This window comes from Antechinus flavipes, chromosome 4 (assembly GCF_016432865.1).
Source record: "Antechinus flavipes isolate AdamAnt ecotype Samford, QLD, Australia chromosome 4, AdamAnt_v2, whole genome shotgun sequence".
Classification (NCBI taxonomy): domain Eukaryota; kingdom Metazoa; phylum Chordata; class Mammalia; order Dasyuromorphia; family Dasyuridae; genus Antechinus; species Antechinus flavipes.
This window is the reverse complement of record NC_067401.1, coordinates 317,937,416-317,963,192: the sequence shown is the minus strand read 5'-3', so window position 1 is coordinate 317,963,192 and position 25,777 is coordinate 317,937,416. Positions and strand designations below refer to the sequence as shown.

General features: G+C 31.5%; 1 protein-coding gene across 15 annotated transcripts in view; it reads right to left on the bottom strand.

The window, feature by feature from the left end:
- EYA4 (EYA transcriptional coactivator and phosphatase 4) overlaps positions 1 to 25,777 on the bottom strand; it is a 356,489-nt gene that overhangs the window by 38,900 nt on the left and 291,812 nt on the right. For 10 of the 15 annotated variants that reach the window (XM_051997772.1, XM_051997776.1, XM_051997782.1 and 7 more), the window contains 6 exons: positions 25,544 to 25,686; positions 25,244 to 25,387; positions 23,760 to 23,839; positions 21,684 to 21,867; positions 11,723 to 11,859; positions 10,323 to 10,406 (listed from right to left, as the gene is read on the bottom strand). In XM_051997772.1, the coding sequence (XP_051853732.1) occupies positions 10,323 to 10,406; positions 11,723 to 11,859; positions 21,684 to 21,867; positions 23,760 to 23,839; positions 25,244 to 25,387; positions 25,544 to 25,686 (772 nt within the window). The remainder of the gene's footprint in view (positions 1 to 10,322; positions 10,407 to 11,722; positions 11,860 to 21,683; positions 21,868 to 23,759; positions 23,840 to 25,243; positions 25,388 to 25,543; positions 25,687 to 25,777) is intronic. The other 5 variants (XM_051997785.1, XM_051997775.1, XM_051997779.1 and 2 more) reach the window with 1 other exon arrangement.

Sequence of the window (25,777 nt, the reverse complement as noted above, 5' to 3'; positions counted from 1 at the left end):
AAGTTGTACATAATAGATTTTTCAGTTTTTATGTGAGATCTTTTTATTCTACTGTTATAAAAATTCTTGTTTTATATCATACATTAAAATAAAATAAGTAAAATTAAAAAAAAAACAATCTAAGACAAATAGCTTAGCTTTCTTGGACCTCAGTTTCCTTATCTGTAATGTGAGGTGATGAGCCAAGATAGTCACTAAATATCTTCCCTCCTTGGTCATTCGCATCCTATTCCTTTACTAGGCTTAAAAGATGTTTTATAATAAAGCCCACCATTTCACTTAAATAATTTTTTTGAAATATGAAAAGAGGGAGAGGTAAAGCACAGAGTCTTCTTAGGATTTTTGTAGGCTTTTCACCTGCTCTGTTTAATTGCTTAACTCTAGTTGAATAATATTTCACTAAAATGAAACTATCATTTAATTAATATTATTTTTTAAACTCTGTATATCTAGACTCATGATTTTATTCATGATTATCCTAAACAAACAAAATCCATCTAATATCTTCCCAAATTTTCATTTTTTTGTATATATGTTGTAGTTTTTTTTACTCCCATTAAAAATAGTTTGGTTTATCCCCTTGAATGTATTATTTCCTATAGATTGCTCTGGTGGCATATTTGGCATATATTTAACAGGTTCTCTAAACTCAACATTAGTTTTAGCAGCTAGAATTCTTTCCTTTTAAGGCAACTGTTTTCTCTTTTCTCAATCTGATCCATGATTTGTGCTATTTCCTTTGCATTTTTACTCTTTGGAGTGACTTTAGAGAACTATGACTTCATCCAGAATGAAATGCTAATTCTCTGAAAGGAACAAAATTGCCAAAGTACAATATTTTTTTATTCTTTCCTTCAACATCTTCCCCCTCAAAGTGAAGAATAGATGACACATCAGGTAAAATAACATACTCTTAATCAGAGAAGAGGAATGTTCCTCATAAAGTTTAACAGATGATGGTAGACTCTGAACACATGTCCTGTCACATTAACAAACTTAAGAGTTTCAAATTGTAGAAAACTCTATGTGCCAACTGGTACTCAGCTGCAAAAGCCATCATCAGGTCAGAGCAGCTTGAATACCAATGTACATCATTTACTACTGGGATAAATAACCAAAAATAGATACACACAGGCATGGTAAGTGTCAACAAAGGAGTTGAGCTAAAACCAAAAATTGTCACTGCTGCTTAAAGAAGGACTAATTAAGTTTCCTTTTTAAGAAGCAAATTTGGAGAATGATGCTTATTTTAGAAAGGAACACAGGAAATTCCAACATTTTTTAAAAAATAAAAGCATGAAGTCCATTTAATGTAGAGATTTATGAGTAACAAGTCATTCCCAAGTCATCTCCGTGCTGCCTTAGGAACATTTATCTTTCCAAGTCAGGAAAACACAAAATTATCAATTATCATTGTTATGATTTGTTTATTATTTTTTCCATGATTGGATACAGGAGTAATTTTGTATTGGTTTGGGTATTGTACCACTTATAGATTAAAAAAAGGGGAGGGGAAGAAAACATAATTATTATTATGATGCCTATCCAGTCCTAACGTTTGGTTATTTAATAGAGAAGAACATTAATTGGCAAATAGCTTTCTACACTGCTATATCTTTAAATTATAACTTTTTCAATTATACTCCAATAGCCTTGAAAATATTGATACATTTTCTCAAAACTAACAATTGTCTTTAATTGAAATAAATTATCCTATTGGCCCTCAACATGTAGGATAAACTATATTCCACGACATTAACAATCTTCATAGCGATTTTACTTTATATCTGAATGGAAGGGGAAAGAGATAGAATAGGAGGGGTAAGGGAGTGGAGATAGCATAGCTTATCCAGTTGTTCCATGAAAATATTTTGCCTTACTTTTAAATTCTTTGATTTCTAGTTTGCTGTTGTCTATAGTTTATAAAACTATAGTTTTATAGTTTATAAGCCTATATATATATGCGCTTCTGAATTAGATTAAAATTATAATTCTATTTTTCTTTATTTAATTATTCTGTTTAATTAATATTATATAATTAATATTATTAGTATTAAATAGGTCAATGATATTGATTAATACATGATATTGGTTAATATAAAAGAATGAAACATCAAAAGACTCATGAGAGACAAATTCAGAATTATTTAATTCTATTCACTTCTGTAGGCATATTTTTACAATTGCTGTTTTATAATGCCTGGTAGACAGAAAGCACTTAATTGATACTTGTTGAATTGAATTACATTGAATTCCCCCAAATTTTAAGAATCATCAAAAGGTAGGAATAATAGTCATGAAATGTCTATTTTGCAATTTAAGTCATCAAGCATTTGCTTGGTTATTATGTATACCAATATACAAGAAATAGATTTAAAAAAAAAAGTGATTTGATGGGAACACTGTAGCAACCCAGAGGAACAGGATATTTTAGTTGAACTATGAAAGAAAGAAACCTTTGAAATTCAGGGGTGAGGGAAGGGTATACATTCCAGGCTTTGAAGCTAGCTTGTATATCATGAAGATGTAAAGTAACGAAGGACATTCAAGGGAATTTTGCTGGACTATGTTGTGGGTGAGAAGAAACGATATATGACAATGTGGGAACATAGGTTAGAGACAGGCTAGAGACATGACTTAACATTTTAAATGATGAATATATAAATTGTGAATGTGTTTGTACAATTACTTTAGTGTAGTATAGAGGTGACCTTGGGATTTTAAAGATTGTGCTGGAATAGAACATGAGCTCTAGAAGGTTCTACAAAGCAGGAAAAGCTTCAAATATGGTACTGGAGACAGGCTATATGTATGTTATTCATGAATCAACCTGACTCAATTCTGGGTAGCTCATAATAATGTCAAAATGAACTCATATTTCCATAATGTGTAAGACTTTCAAGGGGCTCGTCTTACTACCATCATGTGAAATAGCTAGTAAAAATATTTCTTTGTTCATTTTAGAGATGAGAGAAATGAAGCTTTATAAGGCTGTGATCTGCTCATGATCAAATGCTAGAACACTAAGTGTTTAAGGCAAGATTCAAAATCAGTATATGATAACAAACTGTGATGTTCTTAGCTCTTTTTAGCAATGTGATGATTCAAGACAATTACAATAAGATTTCATATGAAAAATGCCATCCTCATCCATTCAGAGAACTTTGGAGACTGAATGTGGATCGAACCATGTTTTCATCTTTGTTTGTTTGATTACTTTTTCTTTCTTGTGTGTGTGTGTTTTTTTTCCTTTTTGGTCTGATTTGTACAAACCAAACATGATAAATATGAAAATATGTTTAAAAGGATTTTATCTTATCCAACCAACATGTTTATTTTATATCAGATTGTTTGCTATCTTGGGTAAAGGGGAGGTAAAGGAGGAAGGGGAAATTTGGAATAAAAAATCTTACAAAAATGAATGTTGAAAACTATCTTTACATGTATTTGGAAAATTCTAGGTCTTTTGTTCTACCTACTAGAATAATTCTGATTCCCACTATCTGTTTGGACAGAGTGAATTTTTAACCACAGAAATTCTTAAAGTTCTTCTACTAAGTTGCAGAGGAGTTATAATATATGTTGGTTAAGGGAAAGTTCATACAAATAAAATCACATATCTTTATAATAGGCAAACAATGAACAAGTTCCTTAGACCCTTAAGGAGACATCTTGATGGTCCAAGATGAAAAATAGGTATTTGAATTTTACTAAGTGCCTCCATATTGCACTGTCATTACTTAAAGATGAATACTTAATTCTATTTTTTAACTCTCAATTTACTGCAATAATACTTTGGTACATACTTAGATCCTTGATATGGAAGATACTAGGGGACCTGTTTCCAGAAAACTGAAAAACTGAACCATGGGTGGTCATTCTGCATTAGCCTAGCATGTGGTTAGGAAAAGCCTTTTTTTTTTTTTAAATATTAGCTGTGTAGCAAAACTGTCACTCTTTTAAAATGTTCTACTTGCATCATCAGGGATTTTGTTGCATTCCTATTCTAGGATGACAGACTTACACTGTATTGTGAAAGCTTAGTTGATAGGGAGAAGAGAACTCCCCAACACTCTCAGAGTTCTAGAATATGAAAATTGGTCTAAAATGTAAAAGGCCTGCCTATGAAAAAAGTATTATGTCAGTCTCATTATAGACTTAAACTTTTGCTTAACTAGTGATTTAGTTTCATTTTATATCACTTAGTTGTTTAACAAATATATATCAAAAACCTACATGCAAACCTATATGAACATACATACAATTCATTTTATGCAGCCTTAATTACTTGTTGGTAATAAGGAGGCTAATTATTCTTCACCCACAATACTGTACACTTAAAAAAAACTGAACTACTGTGGAAATATCTTCATAAGAATAAAAATAGAATGGGAATCAGCCCATTATTCCCTGGAAGAAATAGATTTTCCCTCACTAAAGATCTTCAGGTAAAGGTAAATCCAATCTTGATCAACAATGCATTGAATTAGCCCCAAATTCATTTTTAACTATTTTGTGAGCTGTTAGAAGAGAAAAAATGGCAAAGAACTAGCATTGTTTCATCATAAACTATTCTTATCAGCCTAATTTTATTTTTGTTTTTGCATAGGTAATTATACTGGTAAATCAGAAGAATACTGGACAAGCTCAAATATGTAGGTTAGGAGATGATATACATTGTTGGATTTAATACTGGTGGAATGATGAGGTCCATTTGGAAAGAGATTAGGCAGAAGTATGCAAATGTATATAAGATTGCCATGCACCAGCAAGTTTTCCCCAGCTTTATGGTCTCTAAAGTTTCTATTCATTACTTATCTGAAGGCACAGAGATCCCTAACAATTATTTGCATGAAGACAAAAAAATATATTTGTCAAGTAAGCAGATGACATATAGTCAGGAAGGTCTGCTAACAAATGGATAGAATCAGGATACTAAAAGATCTAAACAGGAGAGAATAATAGATTGAATCAAATAAAATGAAGCCAACTAGAGACAAAATGTTACTCTACTTAAAAAAAAATAGCCACAGATACAATATGGAAAAGACAGCTAAGTGATTGTCTATAGAAGGGGCAAAAAAAACTTAAGAGTATTAGTATATTGCAAACTCAAGACAATTTAACATAGAGAACTACTATCAAAAAAGCTAAGGCACCTTGGTGGTACAATGACTAGAGCTTTGTGCTTGGGATCAAGAAGACTCATCTTTATGAGTACACATCCTCAAATACTAGATGTGTGACCCTGGATAAGTTAACCCTGATTTCTGTAGTTTCCTAATCTGTAAAATGAATTGGAGAAGAAGATGGCAAACTACTCCGGTATCTTTTCCAAGAAAACCCCCAAACAAAGTTGGATATGACTGAAATGACTAAACAATAACAAAAACCAAGTCTGAATTAAGATAAATATAGAACAAAGAAGATGATAATATGGATATATTATGCCCTACTCAAGACCACATTTTATATGTATGGAATCACATTCTTACAGGGGCATTGGTAAATTACAATTTATCCATAGTCAGGATGGTTAGGTCTGGAGACCCTGCCCAATAGATCAGATCTTCTGAAGATAGTGGATATGTTTAACCTTGATATTATTTAGAAGAATCATGACAATTATTTTTAGGTACCTAAAAGGCACATTCTTTGATATTTGCCATTATTTATATAAGTAATATCGGTTCCTTCCAATAGAATGTAAATTCCTTGAAGGGATGGACCATTTTTTTGGTCTTTGTGTGGACAGTATTTAGGACTACAGGTATGCCTGGACAAGCTTTAATTGGCTTGTGAGGTAGGTTTGTTTTGTGTTTTTATGTGGACATTTGCACCTTGGAAATAGGAAAACACTGGCAAAATTGGAATATGATTTATTATGTTGATTTTCTAGACTTAAGGGAGTGTAAACAATGAAAACTAAAATTAAAGGGGGATGTACATATTTCCTTCTTCATTTTATCACCATACTTTTACCTTTGTTTGACACATAGGAATGAATTAATTGATGCTTGTTGAATCAAATAGAACTGAATGCATAATCAGTTCAGTTTTACAAATATCTAATGAACATTCACTACATGTTAGCATTAGTCCTGAAGAAATCTTTCAACTGATAGCAATCATAATGAACAAGAAAAGGATCTTCCATGTGGTTGTGAAACCTAAACCAATCATAATTATTTTAGACTTCAGAATGTAGGCTTTAACACATCTGCAGTTTTAAAGATACCAGTGTGGCTAGCACTGCCCTCTGGGTAAAACCAATCAAAAGGAAGCTGGTGATAGATAATTCCTCTTGGCTATGATCCACCCTGCCAATCTCTAGTCAACTCCACCAATAATTCTGACCTAGGCTTCTTTTATTCCAGGCATCCCTTCTTTTTGTCCCACTTGGCTTGGAGGCCTTTTCTGGGAACTATGTTTACAGTTTCTGTGACTCAGACTCAGCTACTTGCCTACATTCTTTGTTAGTCTCTTTGAATCTGATGCCTTGGTTCCCTGCTGCCTCCTCAACATTCAGCCAGACTTTCCCTTCCATAATGATACGTATTAGTGAACTTGGCTTTCCCATATTCATTTAGTGCTTCCTCAGCTGCCCATACTGACAATCCCACTGCAGATACCAGCAACCCAGCACGTTGTGGTGCTTTGCCAATTTCAACAACAATTACAGGCTGGATTAACCTCTATGGCAGGGTTCTGACTACATCTGTTTCATCAGCAGGACCTAGAGTAATACTTAAGATCAAAGACCAAGAAAGAATAATTTTTTTAAAAAGAAATTTTTGCAATATGTAGCTAATATTAAGTTTATCTCCACTAAGCCAGACAAAGTAAATCATGGTTGTGAGGTTTACCAGAGTAGTTGCTATGTGCTGAACTTATGGAGAATTATTTTCTTTTTTAAAAAAGTGATGGAGAGTTATTTTCTTTTTAAAAATTAGTAAAAAATAGTTTGGATTTTGTATTTACTTTAAAAATACGCATATATGTTGATCAAATGAAAAGTAGAAAGTATGGCCATTTGGTCAGTAAATAGGTATGGCAACCAACTCCCCTATTTTAGGTTTCATTCTATGCTGCTACAAGAAAAAATAGGGAGATAATTTCTCACTTGTGAATCCAAAAAATGTGCATGTGCTTACAGACACATTTTGAAGGATTCGGAATCATATATTTAAGTTTATAATGATAATAACAGGCATCATTTATATGGCACCTTGAGATTTTCAAAGAACTTTTTATATACTATCTTATTTGGTCTTCCCATCAAGTTGGTGAGATAGATGTTACCATTATACCCATTTTGCAGATGAGGAAATTGAAGATAAATAGCTTGTCCATGATCACATAGCTAGTAAGTGTCTTAAGCAGGATTTGACATTATGCCTATTCTAACTATATTCCTAGTGCTTTATACACTGTACCACCCATCTGTCTAAAAGAAACCTTAGAGGTCACCTAATCCAATCTTCTTATTTGACAATGAATAAAGTAAAACCCAACTTCCAGTTGTTGATGGTTCTGGAAGAAATCAGAATGCTGTAAAATATTCATAACTGGATGTTTTACAGTAATGATGAGTCCCACTCTTCTCTCTCTACTCATGACTTAATGACTTGTTACTGACTGAGATTACAAAGGAGTAATTCATGCTGGTACCCCAAGGATTCTGTTTTAAAATCTAGTGAGATAGAATTTGGGATTTAAGATAACTTAGATTTGGTGGGGTCTTTGTGTTCAAATGACATTCTCCACGAATCTGTGTCTCATGAGCAGGGTTTGAAATTACAATTTATTCAGTGTTATTTTTTTTGAAAAAGGAAAATCATAAAAATATGGCAATGTACAACTTCAATTGTACAGTTGTGTGGTTGCATGATTCTGGGAAACAAAAAAATGTGGACAGAACAAATTGTAAGACAGTTATCCATGATTGATTTATTCACTTAGAACAGAAGTATTGAATGTCACAACTATTAGTAGCAATAAATGTCAAGAGACACTACAGATATACTGTGCACTCAGCAGTATATTTCTGGAATTGTGTCAGTCTTCTCAATAGTACAAATACACATAAATAAATAGTAATGAGTAACATTGAAAATGATTAACAGTAAGAACTATTGGTGAGAGGAAATCAAACAAAAGTATCAGTGAGTGTAATTGGGACTCTTAAAAATCATGGTGCAAGACATTCTTCATAGAATAATGTTTAAATAGGAACTCTCAAAAGCAAACCAAAAATGAGGGAATAATAGGAACACAGGAGGCAGAAGTGAAGAAACAACATAACAGTAGAAATATATTTAGGGCAAAGCTTCTTAAACTGTGTGTTGCAACCTCATATTAGGTCTCTTATCTGAATTTAGGAGTTGAAAAATTATGACTTATTATCAGTAAATGGTTAATTTGTGCATCAATTTTATTTATATAATTGGAGTCATACAAAAATTTCTTGGTGGAAAAGAGGTCATGGGTGGAAAAAGTTTAAGAAGTGCTAAGCTAAGATATTAGAGCTACATCAGTCTCTAATCAGGCTAAATCAGAGCAAGTATATACCAACTCTTTTTTTATAAAGCCCAACAAATATCCTTGAAATTTAATACAAAGTAATTACTGAAAAACCAATGAAGTTTTGATTTCATTAGTCAGGCACAAAAGGAAGAAATGCAAGGCAGATAGCCAACTAGTCTAAGAGTTAGGAAGACCTGAACTGTAGTCCTATCTCTGAATCATACTGATGATATTTTTTTGTCCTTCACTTACTTTAAGAGGATCATGGCATCAAGGAGATCATTATGTGACATGTAATTAAGTTGGATTTAAGTGGGGCAAGGCTATGCAAGGTTTCCTTCCTTTCTTTCTGTTCCAGTGTCATGTAGGACCAGTGGCCAGATATAGATCAGGATGACTGGAAATTTCCTTGGGTACTGGGAGACCTTGTACTTTTTAGGCTAAGATCTTCAACTGGACTAGCTACTGAGGAGGCAATCCCCAATTAGTGATTAAAATTAGGTAAGAAATGAGGTAGAGAATGACCTCTTTCACCTAGTCCAAAAAACTGACTAAAAGTGAATGTAAATAACCATAATTTCTGTTTTAGCCAGAAATTATGAGGGTCTTCTCCTTGATTTGTTTACTGGTTATATAAACTTAAGAAAGTCAAAGTTCCTCTAAGTGTGCAGGTAACTCTCTTTGAGGAGAAGTTGTAAGACACTGGCTGATGTGTGTTGCCAGAAAAGCTTTCCTCACCTGGAATTAGCCAAACCAATCAATTTTGAATCAACATCAGAGCTGGACAATTTTTCTACCTGTTTAAAATTTGACTTCTACTATTATTACAATATCTCACTTGTAAGGCAAGTAAAGTACTTTACTCATAATAGTCCTAATAAAAATACAATTATATGTATGTATACATATATATATATTTTGATATTTGTATTTTATTTATGAATTATATTTGTACTATATGCATATATACACCACATATATGCTTATGTATATGTGTCTATATATATATATATATATATATGTATATACACACACATACATACATACATATGGTCAATATTAGATACATACTGTGTATGTGTATACACACACTCACACACACACACATATATATATACACATATACATACATACACAAACATCTCTCTCTCTCTCTCTCTCTCTCTCTCTCTCTCTCTCTCTCTCTCTCTCTTTCTCATAGGTGTATAATATTGACCATTATCCAGATAGACATATAACACAATTAGAATAATGTCCATTTTGTAGAGGAATAAACTGAAATTGACGGAGATTAAATAACTCAAGGATGGTTGCACAGGTAGAAAATTTCAGATGTAAGACAACAATCCTGGTCTTCTGATCTTAAGTCAAAGCTTTTCCCACCCCACCATATTTCCTGTTATGAGGAAATATCAACATTAAGTAAAATTAAGAACTAACTCTTGAAATAATCATGAAATGAAGATAAGAAAAGTTTTCTTGGCCTGGAAAGATAGGAAAATCATCATGAAGATAGGAATGACTTGCCTTACTTTTGAATCTGCTTGCCTAGTAAGAAGCACAGGCATGAAGGGAACAGATATCTATACCTCTCTATTTGGATGGTTAAATTATAAGTTGCCTACTCAAGTTATAAACCACTAAACCCCAATAAAGAAATAATTAAAACGATGTTCTGATGGGTCAGAAAATTAGCACCTGTACAAAAGAAGATTGTCAAAGAAAATGTGCCTGGCAATTTTTGAAAAGAAAAATATGATAGGAACGGGAATATAATCTTTTTTATTATTCCTTACCTTGCCATACTTCTGTGCATAGGACCCTGTGAGCAGTGAGTGAAAAACGATGATGGTTTCATCCAAATCCCAGACAAATACACGCTGAAGACACAAATGATAAACATCAACACATAACAGGGTTCTGGGAAAATAGAAATCCCTTTACAAGCAGAAAATCACCATGCTTCATAGATGGATATAATCTTGACACTGCATCATGGAAAAACATTTCACCTTATTAATTTACTTTAAAGTTAACAAAACATAACCTCTGTAAGATCTGAGGAGCAAAAAGTAGATTCAAAAGTAATTTAGATTTAAATATGTAACAGTACTTATCCAGCTATTTTCATCATTCACCATCAGTTCAGATAAAAAAAATCTGGTGAACAGATTTGAATTTTCCTCCCATACTGCATAAATAGGTTTTTAAAAATACAAATGAGGATGAGAAATATGTGCAAATAAGTTTTATAAGTTGCAGGCTCAAATTTTAAAGCTGGGAGTTGATCTGGGTAATTAAAAGAAATTTGGCATGATCTCCTTTGGAAAGTAGAGAATCATCTTGGGAAGTAAATGGTTATCCATCTAGGTTATCTCTGGATTGCTTTTTCTGGATTTTTATATGTAGTTTCTGCTTAGGCAAAGTATATAATACCAGAAAAGGAAAGTTTTAGCATTAGTAATGCTTCATCTCAGTGCTTCCTAATAAAAGTTGAATCTGAAACTTTCAAGGAACTTAGAGTTGGAAAAAGATTTTAGAGATAACTAGTACAAAATTCACATTTTATAGTGTAAGAAACTGATGACTAGATGGAAGTACAAGCCTTCTAACTCCAAATAACAGTGCTTTTCTATATCATGTTGCCTCTCTTTTAAATTAACTTCATTTTTAAATAAAGCACAAAAATGATTTCAAAGTCTTTACATATCAAACTATATATAGATATATAGGTTCATATAAAGCTATGCTATTTCACAAACATGTTTTTGGAAGATGTATTTTTCTTGACATGTGGATTGAATTTACACACAGTATTGACAATAAAGTATTTTAAGATTTCATTGCATCAAATGTGATAATCAGAAAAATGATCAACATTCTTCTGTTTTTGTCCATCTCTCTTGTTTGTGTCACACTGGAAAAAAATTTTCTCGGGCTTAGAAATTGCAAAGTAATATCATTTTCAAATTATCTCAGTTTTGTTTTTGTTCATTTATAAACAAGAAAGCCCTAAATTGTGCCTGCTACAAAATAGATAAACAATTATACATAAGGTTTTTGGGCAAGAACTTTTTCAGCCATTTAATTTGAAATCATGTCTGTAGTTTTACAGAAGGCAGATTCTATTTTTCAGCAAAAGAAATTTTTTTTTTTTTTTTTTTTTTTACCATTCATCAATTAGAAAAGGGCATACCTCCAAGTCACTGTCTGGGGGAGGTGATGGATTATTCTTCCGGCCTCTTCCTCGAGACTTTGACCCAGAACTCCTACATGTTCTCTCATCAAGGTCTTTGATGGGTGTGGAAGGGCTTTGCACTGTATCAAAATCTCCTGAAAATATAAACATTCATGTCAAAGTAGTGCTTCATTTGCAAATAGGTATAAGCAATCAGAAATAATATAGGTTATTGTTCATATTAACAAATCATTCTTTAATAGGAACCAATATCCAAATAACAAAAAAATTCACAAGCCTTAACCAATAGTTTTCTTGTTTCATTCAATATGTAATGCAACAAAATTTCAATACAACAAAGAATGGACAGAATCTTGGTGTTAAAATGGTATTTAACAACATAATACATGACAAAATCCCTCAATTAATAGGGCAATACAAACAGAAAATACACCCAAATGATATTATCCATTATGACTTACTAATAACACTATAGTATTTTTTTGTTATCATTGCTTTAGTGTCATGGTTCTATGTTGGTCACAACAAAAATAACACAATGATATCAAAATAGATTAGGTGGGGCAAGTTCAACATGACCTTGATATATTAAACATCAAACCCATAAAATTCGAAGTATCTGAGAAAAGTATTTTAATGAATCTAAAATCTAATTTATACATATTCTACCATAAAGTAAAAATTCTTTGGTTGACCTATATTACTTCTGCAGAAGAATCTGTACTGGTTTTAGTTTACTGCCCTGTCTCTCATAATACATTTACTCTGTCTTAGTACATTCACATGTGATTTCATGCTGCAAAATATATTCCTAGTTTTCCCACAAATACAGATTCCTATGTAAACCTCACACAATCTAATAGACAGAAGGACTGTAGCCCAAGATATCAAATGTATTTTAGGCCTACTGCCTGATTTCCTTTAAGCCTTACATCTTTTAGGTCTTGTAAATGTGGAGACATTCCAGCTCTGAAAGCTGAATCACAAGGGATGGCAGAAATTCTCAAATTCTTTTGAAAATTGTTGACACAAGTAAATAGACCATCAATGTCATTTTATTTTCTTCAACACACTTAATAAGGGAGCATCCTTATGCATCAACCATATAATTTTTAGCCAAAATATTTCTGTGAGCCACAAACATTTCTGGAACAGAATCAGTTGTTGCAACCATTATGATTCCATTAAATGCTGTCAAAAATACTTCCTACATTTACTTTTACTTTGAATTTTATGAAATGAAAGCTAGCAGAGGAGAAAATCTGTTCTGATAAGAAATAAATGGAAATTTTTAGCAAGCTAGCAGAGGAGAAAATCTGTTCTGATAAGAAATAAATGGAAATTTTTAGCAAAAGTTTTTTTGAATAATAGCACACCCATGGTCCTATGTATGATCATGTATTTCTCATTACCTGCTGTATTCCAACATGACTTCTTTTTTGTTCCTCTGAATGTCACTATACTCATTATATTTTATTCTACCAATGTAGCAGAAGGGATCGCCAAGGTAAAGATAATTCATCAATCATTTATAATGTTGCAACTATATAATAATCATTGTGCTAAATGCTGGGGATATAGAGGAAAAAAATTAAATAATCTTGGCTTTAAGAAGTTTTGGGAAGCTGGGTAGTGCAGTGGATATAGCACTGGGCTTAAAGTTAGGAAGACTCATCTTACTGAGTTCAAATCTGACCTTTGATACTAGCTGTGTGACCCTGGGTAAACTTTTACCTCAGTTTCTCATCTCTAAAATGATCAAGAAGAGGAAATGGCAAAACATTCCAGTATCTGACAAGAAAACCTCACCAAGGATGGGACACAGCTGAAACAACTGAACAACAGCAATAATCAAGCAGATTAGGATAAACAAGGGAAATAACTTGGTGCAGGTAATATACAATAAATACAAAGTAATTGAGGGAAAAGGGATAAACAGGAATTAAGCCTGGAGAAATGAGGAAAGGCCTCTTCTAGGAGGAAACAGTTGAGCTGAATCTTAAAGGGAACCAGGGTTTCTTGGAGCAGAAGTGAGGATATTAGTATTTTAGGTGTGAGGGACAGTATAACAAAGGTATATTTAGAGAGGACAAAATTTTTAAAAATATGTCAATACAGAAGTACAAACTTTTATTAGAAGTAAAGTTCTAAAATGATGGAAACAGTATAATATGAAATAATAAAATATTTTACCTAGAAACATTTTAGTCACTTTCAATTTGGACAAAAATTCCTTTTTCAAAAAGTGGCTTTATATGGAACTCAATGTTGATACATATCAGGACTACTTGGCTAATGTGTGCACATCCTACTTTTAGAAGAGTATATAAGCAGTCATTAGAAGGTTTGCAATTAACTGTGAATGGTCAATTGTCTTCTTCACCAAAAATGGTTTTTCTTTATATTTTTATTCTATAACACAAGTATAAATTTGTGACTCTTCATTAGTATACCTTAATTAAATAAAACAACAGTTATTGATGGAGGACTCCATGTCAGTGGAGGGCTATAGAAGGAGGAGAGGTATGGAAGCATATGCAGAGAAGGAGAACTTAACACTGAAGAAAATAGAAGCACGCACAAAAAAGCACTTATGGCTGTGTTTAGGGAAAACCACCAAGTTTTTCAATTTAATGGCACTGAAAAGAGAGGGCAAATTGCCTTTGTTTCTTGGCAAATCTCCGTTATTCATCTATGTTTCCTTCATAAGTGTTATGTCAACTAAAGTTTCTACATTTATCACATAGATTCTAAGTCTTAGAAAAACATAATCACTATATAATAGGATGAACTCACATTCTTTTAGTCTCAGTCTTCCTGAAGTTCTTGGGTTCCCTGAAAGGCCCAGCTATGTATACTTTGACCTGTCAGACTTAGTATCAGAGAATAAAGAAGCTCCTTATTCTGATGACCTACTGCCCAGACACATTTCCAAATGGAGATAAAAGGAGCTAAATGCCACTGTGCCCTTTTTGCATATTCTTGATATGCTAGTGTGAAGTTAACCTCCTTCTTTGTTAAATATTCAGCAACTTGTAAGTGCCTTAATTTATTCAAACAATAAATCTGAATTAAGAGGGTCTGAGTGTGAGACCTATGTTTACAATACAATTTAGAACAGCAAGAATCCTTACAGATTATTTACTGCAAATGCTTCATTTTAAAGATGAAGAAACTGAGTCCTAGAAAAGTAATATGACATTTACAGTCATAGACATACATATCATACACATAGACAATCATACACAAAGGTAAAGCTGAGAAGAGATCTTAGAAGTCATCTAATGTGACCTTTCATTTTATGGATAAGGAAAATGAGTATCAGAAATTGTTAAAAAAAAAAAACATGTCAAAATTGGTGGATTGTACAGAATGCTGCCTTTGGAGTCAGTGGTCGTGAGTCTGATCCCAAAATCTTTCACTTACTGCCTATTCGACGTTGGTAAGTCATTTAATGTTATTTGGCCTTGTTTTTTTTTTTTAATGCATAAAAATGGGATGATTGAACTACATGATCTTAATGGTCCCTTCCAATTTTAAATTTATGATATAACACTTATTTTCAGCCCCAGTCCTTTCCTTCCAGTTAAAAGTTACAACAGGGTCCCTTGTCCTGATGATCCTGTCATTTGATTGATTGACTAATCTGACCAACTGATTTGTGATGTGAATGTTAAGTCATCATGTCACATTATTCTGACAGTTGGATTTTAGTTGGATTTCTGTTTCCTAGTGAAGTGTCTTGGTTATGATCTCACGGCACCAATAGTCCAGTTTCTTACAGATACAGTTAATTGAAAGATACATTTTCATTTTTTCTTATTCATTTTCTTTTTCATAAAAAACAAAACAAAACTAAAATACAACTCTTGGCTAAATAGCTAAAAAAAGAGAGGTCAGTTTGTTAGTCTACCAAAAATGATATAGATCTATGTATTCTTTTTTTGGGGGGGTACCCTAAGTGATATTTGTTATTATTATGTTAATATATTGTTTAGCATTATCTTATAATTCCTTTAAAAGTGAGATATCCATTTATCCATATCCTTTCATATTGCTCTTAAATCTTGCATATTCTATATCTGCTTATCTGCTTTTCTAGACAATGAACTGTTGTAATTTTGAAATAAGTAGTTCTCAAGTCAAAGAACTATATACTCTAATCATACTGGTAGCTTAACTTAATCCCTTTGACCATCCCCCCCAAAAAAAAGTTTCTCTTTACCAAGTACTTTGTTAGTGGGAATTTTCATTTGACAAATGTAAAAATAGTCAATTGAAGAAGATTTTTAAAAGAATAATATTGAGAAAAAAGTTTCTGGTAACAATTAAGTTCTTTCCAACTTCTGCCTAAACACTGTTATAATGAGAAATCATCATTTACCTTCTCCTTTATCTTTACAAAATATATGCAAACATTATAAAGTTCTGTAGTTGAAATATTTTGAAAATTCATGGTTTTAATGGGACATTTGTTAAAAAAAAACACCAGAAAACAAAACAAACAGAAAAAAATCTTCTTCTGTATTCATATGATTAGAAAAAAAATTATTTTTAACATATTGCCTGAGTGTATAAACAATTTTTTTTTTCAGGAGCAAACATTCTGAATACTATGATAGTATCATATAAAATAATAATATCATTTTTTTTAAACACTACTTGATATTCAGAGCCAATGACATGAAATCATATTGAAGTCATGACAATGAATGTAAGCTCCTGAGAGCAGGGTTTTTTTCACTTTTGTATTTATATTCCCAATGACATAACATAGTGCCTGGCATATTAAGTATTTAATAATACTTATGAAGGCTTTATCATAGCCACTACTCATCCAGTCAATAAACATTTATTATGTGCTTATTATGTCTCAGGGCAGGTAAGAGGTACAATGGATGGATTGCTGAATCTGGAGTCAGGCAGAATCATCTTTCTGAGTTCAAATCTGGCCTCAGATGTTTACTAGCTATATGATCCTGGGTAAAGTCATTTAATTCTATTTGCCTCAGTTTCCTCATCTGTAAAATGAGCTGGAGAAGGAAATGACAAACCACTCCAGTATCTTTGCCAGGAAAACTCCAAATTGGATCATGGACATGTTTGAAAAAACAATTGAACAAAAAACATTTGTCAGTCATTGAGCATAGAAATAAAAGCAAAAGATAATCACTGTCCTTGAAAGGCTCAGGTCTAATGGGGAAGACAATGTGCAAACAACTATGTAACTAGCTTTTAGTTTAAAAGTTTTTTGTTTACATGCTAGCGTAAAAATGACCAGTAAATTAATTATACCTTAAATGCCCTAGTACATAGCATTTTTCCTCTTAAAATTGTTCATTTAAGAAAAAAAAGCAATACATCATAGTGATAGATGAATTTAAGAGAAAAGATGACTCTCATTCAAGTCCTACTGAAGACAGATGTTCGCCTTTCTCATGTGAGTATAGGGAAATTATTTAACTCCACAGTGCTACAGGCAACATTCTAATACTTTAAATTACAAATAAGTTTCAGTTCCCAATTCACAGAGATTTACACCAAAGAAGAAGAGTTAATCTAAAAGTCTTTTCTTTTTTCAATTTTTCATGAATTACTGATCACCAATATATCTGCCTATTTCTTTGTTGTCATGGAGATAAGTTGTCATGAGAAAGATGTATGATTTTACATATGAAGAACTAGAATAGTAACATTTACTAATAGAGTTCAGTAACTAGTCTGTAAATCATGTTGTCTTTGTGATCAGTTGCTTACATCATTGCATTGAGAAATGAAGGCATTTATCCATGAGTCTACATTATCAGCTGCATTTGTACCCAGACCTTTCTTAGCTTGGGTCCTCTATTCACTATTATGCTGTTAGACTAGGATCCCTTATTATACTGACTTTTACAAAATTATTGCGCACTATTAAGCAAATGCTGCTTTTCGATACAAATATTCATCCAAATTAAATGCTACAAGTTAAATGGTTTGGTTCAAAATAAACTTGAGGTAAAATTTCTTTAAGATTATTCAATATGATCTTTCTAATCTAATGCTTTCAATATTCCTAATATCATTATAGTCTTTTTCCAAGAACATTACTAAGAGGCAGATGTAGATAGTCATTTCTGGAAGTATGTAAGATGATCACTACAGTAAGGGAGGTTCAATCGATTTTTTTGAAATTTCCTGACTCAGGAATCAACTGAAGATATAATCTATTCCAAACCAAAATTGTGAAGTCAAGAATATCATGTATCAGGTGCTGGAAGAACCAGTCCTTGAGCAGTAGCAAAGCCTTCAATATTTACTGATAGCTCAATATTTCCTGATTCTAAATGGTGAGTAGAATCTCAATGAGCCAGAAGTCTGGTGTCTTATGACTATCATATTGACAGACAAAACTAACTAGAAGATCTATCATATCAAAAAGGAGATTATTTTTTTCTTTGAAATGGTATCCCAAACAAATGGAAGTTTTGTCCAATTTCTATGACAATGAGACCCAAGAATACCATAGAAGTTGGCAAGCCTAACCTGGAACGGGCATGTAGTATAGATCATCTTTTATGGCAGCTGATCCAAATGGAATTATACTGACTCTTTGGACTTGGTGGAAGTTCTGTTGTATCTTTAGATAAAGTAGTAAAGATTAGAATTTGAACTCAGCCAGTCATTAACTATTTGGTGACACTTTTTTTTTTCAATCAAACAAGTTGAAAGTTGTTCATTCCAATATCTGTGCCAAATTCCAACTCAAGTAATTACAAGACACATTTACATACACTGTGGGGGAAATTAAAATTGCTTTGGCTTTTAGAATTATTATCTTCACCAACAGAGAATATTAATGAGGTCCATTCTATCAAAACCATCATATATATTAGTAATATTTAGCATTCTTCCCTTATTATTGTCTTAAAATAAGATGCTATGAAGCTCTTTAACAATTACTGTGTTCCTATTCAAGAGATTGGGCTTCATTTCAACAAAGAGTGAAGTGATCCATTGTATCTCTTACTTATCTTGGCACATTTAAGAAGCCTAATTAGCTAATGTACTATAAAGTGGATTTAGGTCCTCAGGTAAAAAGCAAAAGTTTTTCAAATTACTAATTGTGTCTAATTTTAAAGAGTTTAAAATTACATTTAACACAATGGAATGTAGTAAAACACTCTCTAGCTTTTCTTAACATTTTAATCTTCATCTTAAAAATATAATCGCAAATCTGAAATATCTAGAAGATAAATTTCATGTTAATGGCAGTCAAAAATCCTTATAAAGATAATGAATTTAAAAGGTCTGTTCATAATTACTGCAGTCCAATATCCTTAAATCTTTCATAAACCTGCTTAATAGCTAAAGTAAATAACTGAATGCTATTTACAATTTCCATCTACTATTAGTCATTACCAATTGCCCTAGGCTTATTCTTAAACCAACATAATACATGATTGCATAATTATCCTTTAATCAGTACTGTAACTAATAAGTGCACCTTGTACATTCTGGATATTTATATCTGACTTTTATTTCATTAGGATAATCTTGACATCAGAATGAGCATCTGTCTTTTATTGAACACAAGGTATGTTTCTATTTTAAAGATGGCAAAAGTCAATAATAGATTTTTTTTAAACAAATGAAGATATAGTCTCTTTTTCCACTCGTATTAAAGGGGAAGCATTTTGGTTTCCCTCAACTCTATGCACCAAATTCCAAATTGTCACCAAAAAAAAAATCATGGTGGAAAATTTGGTTAATTTTTGACATAGCATTAGTTCATTAAATAAAATCAAATTTATAGTGACTTTAGTTGAATAAAGTCAGTTTCTCAAAGAAAAGAGAATTTTAAAAAATTGATTACTAATAGATAAAAATTATTTATAAATAGTTTAACTTTATTTAAAAATCATAATGGGTAATGAATCTCTAACTTTCAAAAGCATTTTAACCATCCTACTCAGCATCAGTAAATAATGATAACCCCAAAAGATTATTTTTAAATTTCCAGGCAAATAAATTTTCTACCAAAATTCTCATGAAGCTCAGCTCTATAACATTAAATTAAAGATTAACATATTTATGCATTTATACATATGTGAATAAATATATTAACATTTATTCATAGATATTTATATATACATACATATATTTTCCAAGTATATATATGTGTGTGTATGTGTATATATGCATTACATATGCATATATAAATATGTATTCAAAACACTGCAATGTTTGCCTTTGTTGATTAATATAAACCAAATGTTCAACCTAAAGATCAATCACTCTTTTTTTTTTTTTACATAGAATCTTACCTTTTAAAGTATATCAGGACAACAAAATGTTTGCAATCACACTACAATTCATTTATTTATTTATTTATTTTTACTATAGCTTTTTATTGACAGAACATATGCATGGATAATTTTTCAACATTGACCCTGGCAATCACTTCTGTTCCAACTTTTCCCTTCCTTCCCTCCACCCCTTCTCCTAGATGGCAGGCAGTCCCATACATGTTAAACATGTTAAAGTATATCTTAAAGACAATATATGAATTACACTATAATTTAAGGGGGAAAATTTCCACTATCAGATCCAGCTTCCATAATAGTAATAATAACAATGATCATAATAATCACATTAATGACATATTAATATTTTAAGTTTTAAAAAACACTTTATATATATTAAAGAGCTCAGTAAGCAAACAGAAATTGTGTGTGTGTGTGTGTGTGTTTTCCATTGATGGAAACTTAAACACACATTGTTAGTCTTGTATTTAATTCTTCTTTTTAAGTATCTAAAGTTTGCTTATTCTATTGATGTTCTGGGTTCCATGGATACAATTGAACAACTGAATAACAATGGTTTGAAAGTGTGTGTGTTTTTTTAAAATTCACCTGGAGTCTTCTACCCTTTATTAAATAACATTTGTTATCCCTATAAAGCTAAGTGAAATAATTCTAATCTCATGTTCTTAATACATTTTCTCATCTTCAATTCCATCAATTAATCCTTATGTAGCACGTCTTGTCTGACCACTCTCTTTTGAACATTCTTCAGCCTATGTTCTTATTGTGTATTGACTAGAAATGGACACAGTATTTGAGATCTGGTCTGACTGGAGTGGAAGATAGGATGATGATCATTTTCTCTCTTCTGGATATAAATGCCTCTCTTAATGCAGCTTAATATAGCATTAGGTTTTTTTAGCTGGCATGTTACATTATTAAGTTATATTGAGATTATGGTTCAAAAAAATTCCCAGATCTTTTATTCTTCTTCAGAAACTGTTATCTAACCATCATGTCTTATCCATTCTGTACTTGTGAAGCAATCTTTTGAACCCAGGAGTGGCACTTTGCATTTATTCCTATATCCTTCTTTCTGTGCAACATTCATGTTTCAATACATATTCTGAATATGGAAATTAAGAAAAAAATATTTTATAATTACAGTTAGTGAGTAGAAAATCCTATCAAATACCAGAGTTTATCTAGAATATTTTTTTATAATTTTATATATATATATATATATATATATATATATATATATATATATATATATGTTAGTCATTTTCCCATCTTCTCCAACCAGAAATGTGCTGAAGCTATGCTTATACTGACTCAAAAGAATCAGTAATTAATTTTTTAGTAGGAGCATTCAATTCTTTGGAAATTGGAAAATGGTACAAATTAGGACTATATATAATTGCTAAATTTAAGATAGTAATGGAGAAAATATTAATAATGTAGATTAAGCTTACACGTATCTTACAGGTTTTATATAGAAAGATATATTGCTCAACAAAATGAAAAGTTCTCATACTATCTAAAGTGTGACATCTAACCCTATGCATTGATATAGGTCAAAACTATGGTAACCATCTGAATAATCTCCATCACCATTTTGAAATGTTTCCCACATTTTAGAATATACAACAAAATATCTGAAAGTATTTCACCTGAATGGAGATCTGTACCTGGTTGACTGGTCAGTCCAGGGAGAGATTCCTGCAACTGATAAGTTGATGACGATGAAGATGTGCCATCAGCTGTGTTATTTGAAGTCATATATGCTCCATATGTTGATGCTGAATAATACTGTGCATACTGGTTTTGGCCAAAGGCTGTATAGGATGGATAATCCTGAAACAATAATTGAAATACATTAACATCTGGACAGTGCCTGTCCATGCTCTTCTAGAAAATTTTTCATAGATGAAACTCCTGTCAAAGGCTTTCTTCTGACTCTTTTCCTTTTCACAGATACCACTATGATAGTATATTTATTCTAAGAAGTTAAATAAACTTTTTTGAAGCTTTAGAGGAACAGGAGGGTAGAATGTAAAGAACATTGGATGTCTAGCAAGGAGACTTACATTTTAAGTTTCAATTCTATAATTAATTACTTGAGTGACCAAGGGGAAATTATTTAATCTTTCTGGACTTCAGTTTGCTTATATGTAAATAGAGATGCTAGGGTTATGATAGAGAAATGTGTTTTGCTAGCTATAAAGTACTATTTAAATATATACTATTATTCCACATTGTTATATTTCAAATTAACCCTGATGAAGTAAAGATATTTTTGGTGGTCATCTTGCACACTCAAAGATGCTTAATCATTCTAAGCAATGATTCTAATAGACCCTGGGGGAAAAATGAAGAAAGAGAAGAGTTTAAAAAGTCTTGAGGGTCTGCAAATTCATCCACAGATATCTGAGATCCTCATCCATACAAAGAATGTGACTTTTTTTTCTCATTTTCCACATAGACATTTTAGATAATTCTTAGCAATTTGTTTGTGTGCTTTTGAATCAAGATGGAATAAAATACCATAACACCTTTGAATATTGTTGTGAGATATCTACCATCTGAGTATTACCCTATCGAATTTGGAGAGACTCATCAAGATGATCATAGTGTGGTAAAATGTTAAGTTATAGCAACTCTTGAAAATCTTTTATTGAATCTAGAGTGAGTTAAATCATAATGGAAACTAGTAACAATATTAATGAAATGATATGTTTTTACCAATCTAACATATGGAAATATTAACTATTCAAAATTCTGTTTTTTTTTTTAACAGCTTCTATGACTAGAAATATAACTGGGAACCAGAAATCAATCAATCATTCAAAAATATCTTTATAGAAACAAAATAGATATCAATAATTCCCTATATTTACAAAAAAACATTCCTCAGGTTTCTTACAAAGAGGTTCTTTAGGCCCTTATTTTGAGCTTATCAACTCTAGATTTATCCAAATTCTAATATAATTGAATTTTTTTCTGAGTCCCTGGCAGACAAGTAGCAACAAATTAGAATGAGTGCTAAAGGATACACCCAAACTCCACTAAGAACTAGGAGTTAATAGCCTACCAGCATAGGAGGAGACTATGGAAGAGAGTGCTAATTTGGGAGCCAGAGTAAGTTAGTTCTTACTCATATGGCCTTAGTCATTGAAACACTCAGGATTCAATGCCCATATTTATAAATTAAGGGTATTTGACTAGAAAATATTTAAAATTCCTTCAAGCACTAAAATCATGGATAAGGGATTAATTTATTACAAGAAGCTACTGGGATTCAAAAAAAGTTACAAAACTCTAGAATTCTTTAATGTCTAGACAAACAAGTCTTTTACAATTCAGTATGTTCTAATGGTATCATGTCATGATCTAGCATGGTAAATGATATTGATAATGACTCTAGAATATAAAAAACTTATATTGTGGCCAGTATTCACTATTTAAGATATATATATATGACTGTGTAATATATTTTTTGTGAAAATTGAATTAACAAAATAAAATAACTATTTTGGAGTCTTGATAATAGCAATCCTTAGATATTTATGAGAAATTTTGTAACTGAGAACAAAATCATTCATCAGGATTTCAAATAACAGAATTTTATTGTCCTGAAAACTCATGCTCAAAAAGGCAAATTAAATATTAACATGCAGCAATTTTATAACTTAAGTGAAAATTTTTCATTAAACCTGCAATATTAAAAGTTTTGCTTTAATTCATACCTGCTGTGAGCTACTGAAATTCGTTGAATTGGAAACAGAATTATTTGCATAAATAGTAGATGATGGTGTAAAACTAGAACCTAGGGGTGAAGAATAGAATATGTTTTAAAGTTATTTCTTACAGTGTTTATAAAAATATTTCACTTTCAAAAACTATACAAACTTTAGTTGAATATCAATATTATTTTTAATCCATTATACAAAAAATAAATACTTTCAACTTTGATATGTTTTTTCTATATGCAAATTTAAAGATTTAAATTTGGTTTTATTATATCAACATGTAGCATCTATTTTGTATAGAATTAATATTTACAAACATGAGCATTTGGGAATTTTACTGTATAATCAAAAAATTCCTATAAGGTAAAAAGGTTCATAGAACCTAAGAATACTTTAAGTTCCATGCCACTGACTCAAATTAAGATTGTTTATGACAAACCATAAAAGCTGTCTCTATAAGAAAATATATTTGCATGTTATATTCATTTTGATTTAAAACACCAAATATGCATTCTTTATCCAATTATTTGTTTCTGTGGTTCTGGTCTACCAGGAAGTGTGGAACTATAAATGGCAACAAACTTAGAGTTGAGAAAGAGCTAGAAACAGAAAAAAGGCAAAGATAGAAACAGAAAGAAGGCGAAAGAAGAAATGGAGGGGAGAGGAAGATAGAGAAGAAATAGACTGTTAAAACAATTGATTTTAGGCAAATCAACTTGATATTTTACAGCTTAATTAACTTATTGTTTAATTGAATGTTGAAAAGAGAAATCAGTGAAAAAAAGTAGCTTTTTAAAACATGACTTAAAATTCAGAACTAACATTGAAGTAAATAAAATGAATTCCTTTGAAATAGTATTTCCACTCTATCACATTTTTTTTTTGCAGTTGCCATATAATAATTAGAATTGCCCTTCCTTAAAAAAGAAAAAAAACTGAAATTATAGATATCAAAATAAATATCAAATGTTTATAAAATTAGACAGTTGAATATTTGTGAAAAGAGAAAAAATGAAAATCTTACTTTTTAGGTATTACATTCAAGAAAAAATATATTAATATTTACTGAATACTGTAAAAATCTGCTCAAAATTGCTATTTGAATTTTGAAGCAAACAAAAGAGCATTTGAGACTTAGCAAATAGTAAAAAAAAATTGATTTCTATTATGAATATTTTAGAGTCACAGTGGACAATGAAAGTGTTGATTGAATGAATAATTTTGTCATCACTAGTTCAGAGAACATTTGTCTAAACTTGGGCTCAGGGTGATGTCATGTAATTTTAACTTAAGTTTTTTTTTAACTTTAGAAAAGGTCAGTTTGCATAAGATATTTAAAGCTTTTCTTCCTATTTCTATTACTTGTCTTATGAGATGAACTTTTACAAATACCATAAAAAATTTCCTTCTATTTTAAAATTTATTTCTAGTATGTAGTCTATGAAGTCATCTTCTGCTATATTCAGCAAATAGTTACTTACCTGGCATTTGGTAAGAATAGGGTGTTTGGCCTGGTTGGGGGGTAGAAAACCCTGGACTGTAACTGAGGCACCCCGTCTGTAGTGGTGACTGGGTTTGTGAAAGTCCGCTTTCTGTCTTGATGCCTGGCAACATCACACCTAAATCTGGATGAGCAATTAATATTCAAAGCAATTTAATGATTAACTTATTGAAATCCTCTATTGCAGACAGCATTAAAAAAAAAAAAAAAACACAGGCAAAGTGTCAACTAGCAGAGTTTTCCATTTGTAATGAAATAACAGAAATAAGAAGCAAAATACCGTAAGTGGGTAAGCTGTAAGGTTGTCCTGTCTGTGAGTAGGCTGTGTACACTGCTGGCTGCTGCATTCCTGAATACTGAGTCTGCCCGGCATAGGCAGACATTGTTTGAGCTGCTGGTGTAGAAAGAATGTGTGGATAGGGCCTAAATATCAGAAAAATAGCATTACTGTGGCAACAAAGACTGTATATTAATTATAACAGCTTATCAACTTTTAAATAATAAAACCTTTAAA